This window comes from Habropoda laboriosa, unplaced genomic scaffold, assembly GCF_001263275.1.
Source record: "Habropoda laboriosa isolate 0110345459 unplaced genomic scaffold, ASM126327v1 scaffold440, whole genome shotgun sequence".
NCBI lineage: Eukaryota > Metazoa > Arthropoda > Insecta > Hymenoptera > Apidae > Habropoda > Habropoda laboriosa.
In genome coordinates, this window is record NW_017100710.1 from 1297426 (window position 1) to 1303398 (window position 5973).

A 5973-nucleotide genomic window follows, 5' to 3' on the forward strand; every position below is an offset into this window, starting at 1 on the left:
CGCCACTCGCTCTTTGTGGGATTTCGGCCGTGGCGAGTTATCGATTCGGCTTTGGTATCTACACCCGCTTTCGGCTCGCATAACGAATTTTCGCGTTTCCGAGAAAACGTGTTCTCTATGCGGGAGAAAAAACTGCTTGGTACACTTCTTCGAGGGATGGGAAGATTCGCGACGCTCGACCTCTCACCGAGTTATATTCAAGCAAAGAACTTCCACCAAAGTCTCACCCGGGAGAACATCCGAACGATATACGTATATTATGTACAATCGTAGAAAAACGCGTGGCGCTAAGTAGGCTGTTCGAATTATCACACAACGCAACAGGTTACGTGTTATTCCTGTTACCACACCTTGAACCCTTTACAAGAGTCAACATTCTAAGTCTCTGCATTTCTAAACCTATTCGGACACATAGTCTCCAATCGAACCATTCGTCTCAATCAAAATCCGCAACTTTTTCTCTAATATCAATGATCACTGCACATTAGCGATGTGAATGCTCTTTGACCTAGCCATCACAGAGCTCCTCTGCTGCTCCTCCTGGAACTGAACCTCGTCGTCCTTCGCTGGCGCACTCAGATTCGTCACCGTAGCCTGAGGAATAGGCGACAGCATCGGTGGTACCCTCCACCAATCCGTACTAGGCCATCCAGGTGGTACTAGGTTCCCCCGGAAATTCAGATCCGGGAGAACCGGAAGCGGTCTTCATATGACGTGTCCTCGATGAGCGCCCAAGTTCGAGCTGGACGACGTCAAATTCTGCACGGAAAATGCGCTCTCCACCTTCGTCGTCACTGTTGACGTCGTCGTTGGCACACTATTGCTGATCTTCTCTGTCTGATCAGTGGGCGAGGACGAAGAAGAGGAAGAGAAACGATCCTGTGATCTATCTTCTTGGTGCCTGTCCACCGACGAGGAAAATGCGTCTTCCTCGAGTTTTCTGTATCGAGGTTCCTCCCTACTCGAGTCTCTATCTGACGGAAACCCATCGTCTTCTGGTTTCCCCGGGCTAGGGAATGGCCTTTCTTCTAGTTTCGTGGGTAAGTAAGGCCTCTTAGGGTCTTTCGGTGGACTTGGACAGCCACAGTTGGGTTGAAGACAGGTGGCTGTTGACAATCCTGGCCAAGACATGGCTTGATGGCTGGAATAAAAGGTGCTGCCTCCGTAGAGGGCTTGGAAGGCTAGATCTGCAGCTAGTTTGCCACCGTTGAACTCCTCGCTCAGTTTGTGCTGGATTGGGTAGAGAGGATAGGGAAAAGGCGGAAAGAAACGAGGAATCTTGAGGTCCTCGTGGCTCATCAGCGTGTGGTGCGATGGAGGAGCTAAAGGTGGCAGCAGACCTCTCGATATATTGCCTAGGGTCTCTCCTGAGGACATCAGAGGCGATATCGAGAAACCAAATTTGTTCTCCTTCTTTACGAGGGATTTTGGCTTCCTACGGGGACGGTACTTGTAGTCCGGGTGCTCCTTCATGTGAAGGGCTCTGAAAGGAAAATATTTCTTCTGTTAGCATATCGATTTTACGTACAGGTGGGTATATTACACTGTGGTCAATTTGTAATTAGGTATTCTTTCTATGATTTAACGATGGAAGAAATGCGGAGTTACACATTAGTAAAATTGTTGTGGTGAATTACATCGTGGTCAATTTGTAATTGAGTATTTTTTTAGGATTTAGCGATGAAAGAAAAATGCAGAGAGACGAAATGTAAAAATTTCGAGATATTCGCCGTTACCGTTAAACTCGCTATCGCTAGGTCAGAAGGGAGGCCTGTCTTCGAACGGTTCAGGGGTGGCTTAATTGAATAGTTTTGCTACGGGGAACTCGTAGTTCTCCGAGGGGTCGAACGCGTAATCCCTGGCACCGCTGGTTAAACGAAAACGCCCCGCGAGGATCGAGCAGCTTTTCTAGATCTTCGACGTTCGAGGAACATAAATGTCACTCCTCGAGTGACTCGTTTATCATAAATAGGTAGTTCAGAAAATTAACAAACTAATCGATAAATTCTACAAATTTCTATGCTGAAATCTTGGAAAAAGTTCCAATGAAAAATGTACAGGTAAAAATGGTTAAGTTTCCTACGGTAACGAGGAGAAAGCGGTTCTTGCACACCCTTAAACAATGATTCCGACCTTTATCTACCTTCGATAATCCAAGGTGTCGCGTTATCACGCGAAGAATCACGCGAGACGAGACGAGACACTCGAGAATTCGGTAAACTTTGCTCTCGACACCGTTATCCGTACAAAGGGACGTATTATCGTGGTGCTAGAACACGATACGGGACACCATGGGTATTTGTAGTAAATATCTTGTACACACACCCTGGCTTGGAGGCGCAGTACGACGTTTGTGTCGTGGGGCTGGTAAAAGTGAGGGGAGTAAGGGAAGAGTCAGAGCCCCGTGGTATCTCCGTCACATAATACTCCATTATGTACCCAAGAGGCGCACAAACGCAGTCCTTATTTATGCTTCGCCTCGTGGAGATAAAAGAAAGCGAGCGAGATAGGTGTTTCACGGGCGGGAACTCTTTTTTACGTGCGACGCGTTTCGCGTAGGGGAATCCTCCCGGAAACCGCGAGCACAATGCACACCACTCGAATTACTTCGAGCATCTCGCCAAGGGATTTTACTTCGATATGCTTCGCTATGCGTGCACATACGTTCGATTAATATTCAGAGTGAAACGTTGCAGTGGATTCTCGATGATTGATCCCTCCGTTACACGCGTTCGTTTTGTCCTCGCAAAATAGAGAAAGAGAAAGTAATTTTTCTGTAGCTTCGATGTGTGCTTAAAAATATATTAAACGATAAATGAGGTGGAAAAATAAATTTGCTATTAAAATAGAAGAAAATACGAAACAAGGGAGAAAAGTAATTGGAGAAAGAAATAGTTGAAATTTGGGCTGCAATGCGTAAGAAGGGTTAAGTGTACGGAAATTGGTTTCAGATTATTTTTGAAGGTATTGATGTTGCAGTAATATAAGGAAAGCTTGAGTATTTTAGTGAAAAATTTGGACGGACGTTTTGAAGAAAATTGTTAAAAAACTGCACTATCCTCCTTAGCTAAAATGTCCTATCTACCAATCTTTCAGGTTCTTTCGAAATATTTGGAGCTCCACATGTTTTTCACCGATGTTAAAATTCTAAAAATAGTCTAATTTATTTCACTAGCTTTTTCTTCGTTTCTCTCGGATGCTCCAAAAATGTTAATTAGGATAATTAAGCTTCGAAGTTATATAAATTTTGAATTCATAAAAGTATTTCAAATAATCACACTAATTTTCTTCTAAAATTTTTATATTCATATATTACAAAATTTTTACTGATCATTTTGAAAGTAGTAATAAATGGAAAGTTTGGAAAACTTGAAGTTGTCACATGTTTTGTACAAGTTGAATTATTTAGTAACGCACTAAAATAGTTCTTTTCATACACGCAAGTACCACAAGTGAAATATCTCGAAACCAAAAATATGTTATAATTGCCTACTTGGAAAAGAATTTATATAAATCACTATTACTCGATGAACCTATCGAGGTATCTCACATAATAGAAACATCTTCCTCCACAAATTATAAATTAATGAAAAACATTCTTTCGCAACATATGTTCCTTTCAAACATACAAAAAATTTATATAAATTACTATTAAATCAGTATTATTTAACGAACCTATCAAAGCACCCCACACAATGCAAATATCTTTCTCTACAGATCATAAATTGAAAAAAAAAGAACAATCGTTCGCAACGTACATACGTTGATCTCAATTAGAAGAATCACTACACCTCGTTACACCGTGTATCACCTAGCATCGATTCCTCGCAATGAACGATCAGAGTGGCGCGCATCGGCAAAACCGATGGTTCGTATCGGCGCGCGAGAAGGGCCGGAGGGGTGGAGGGATAGGTGGAACAGCGACGAGAATTTTCCAGCTCGCGAACGAAATCCGAAATTTCGGTTCCTCGCGGCGCGAGAGTGACGCAGCGGAATAATAATTCCGGGACAATGTGTCCCGGCAGATAGCACAAAGCGTAAATCAGCATAAACATCGGTAAAGCCCCGCCGACAATAATTCAGCATAAATGCATAAACATCGGGCGTAATCTTTACAATTCGCTGGGAACCCTCCACCACCACCATCAACCGCCAACACATCGTTGCTTGCCAGCTAGCAGCAGCATCGCTACCAGCCGCACACCACTTCCAACTGTGCGATAAACAACGCGTTATATCATATCGGTGGACATAAGCCGCGCGGTAGTTGCGCTCGCGGCAGCCGCAACAAGAAACAATAACAATTAGTCACGATTGTCCACCGGTGGCTCCACGAATGTCATTACTATAACGATTCGTCATAAATGTCATTGTGCCGCAACGATCGACGGACTTTGCCGATCTCCTGGCCTGACGGACTTTCCGCTAGATCGGTGTAACTGATTATCTACTCACACGACACCCGAGGTCTTCCATATTTAATTCATCGGCTCCATTGTGATTTATCTTTTGGTACTATGGAGGTGTTGCAACGTACAGGAGATTGGAACAATTTTTTGTTTGCAGGAACTGTAGTCTGAGTTTAGTTTTTCGAAGGTTAGGTTAGGTTAGGTTAGTGTTTTTTTTAACCCTAGTGCGTTCTTCGTTTTGACTGTACAGTTAAGACTTTTGGGTCAACAAGGACCTAAGACCTTATGTGTAATAATTTTTGTTTCCAACGCGACATATGAACCTAGACAATAAACGTTTAAAATAATGTTAAGGAACGGAAACTTGATAGTAGCAAAAATTACTAAAAATATAAAAAGGCGGTGGGTCAAAAAAGACCCAAAGACCGCTCTAGGGTTAAGGTGAGCAGTGTGCTTAGAAGGAAATGATTTATACGACAGTTTTTCGTCCTTTGATGAAATTATTAAATTTTTCATTTAATCCCTTGCTTTATTGTAACGTGCCGCACTCGTGATGCAGATTATGGTCGAGATATTATACTTGAAGCTTATCAAATTTAAGTAACTTCTTGTCATTTAACACGGTATCAAAACTGCAAATAGTTCAAACAAACATATGTCGTCCATCATAAGGCAAGGGATTAAAAAACGTTTCTTTACTTCTTATTCCAGGTGTAATGTGATGAACATTCTCACATCAGATTACATTCTTTAGAATAGGTGGGTACAGTTGATAGGATGAAGCACTTGATGTTACTCAATTTAATCCTGGGTTAGTCTGGTGGTGTCTGACAAACTGAACGCCATAATTTTCATTCGATTCACAATTGTGAGAATAACACGTCGAATTTATCTCACCTTATCAATCCTAAATTTCCCTTATCTTCAGATCCATCAATAAGATTTCAGGTGGTTTAAGGTGTTCAAACAATACGAACAGAAAGTAAAAATTCCAGATTCTCAGAAAGTCATAAAAAAGTTCACCAGACTAACATCGAATTAATCACACACACTAAACTCCAACATTCGATAAAAAAATTCATTAGCAAATTGCTCGTCTGATTCTGCTGATTATGATTCATTCCTAAATTGTACGAAATTTTTTCAGATTGATTCACTTGCAAATCGTACGAATTTTTTCAAACTGATCCAATCAATTCATAAGAACTTCTCCTCGGTCTAACAATCATACCAAGCCTCTAGAAACTTACATCCTACTACTTTCTGCACCCTTAACTCGACATACCTACGCATCCCCCATCGGCACCCTCAATTAAACCTCAAGCAAGAAACGTGTTCATGAAATCTCAAAAGGCAAAAAAAAAAAAAAAGAAAAAGGAAACAATCACCCTTTACCACATACGATGCGTCATTTTCACCCAAGCCGTTCTCTCCCTTCCGGTTTCCTCGGCGAACAAGAACGGTTAGACAGCGGTGTAGAAGCTGGTAGAGAAAAGAGGGTTGCGGAGGAGGGAATCGTCGGACAGGCAGCAGCAGTGGCAGCGGCACAGCCAACGAACAGCCG

At 42.3% G+C, this 5973-nt stretch overlaps 1 protein-coding gene across 1 annotated transcript in view; it reads right to left on the reverse strand.

The window, feature by feature from the left end:
- Positions 1–705: 705 nt before the first annotated feature.
- Positions 706–5973, reverse strand: part of LOC108577024 (transcription factor Sox-21-B-like) — an 8472-nt gene continuing 3204 nt past the window's right edge. Inside the window, exon 2 of the mRNA XM_017940105.1 lies at positions 706–1483. Within this exon, the coding sequence (XP_017795594.1) occupies positions 706–1483 (778 nt within the window). The remainder of the gene's footprint in view (positions 1484–5973) is intronic.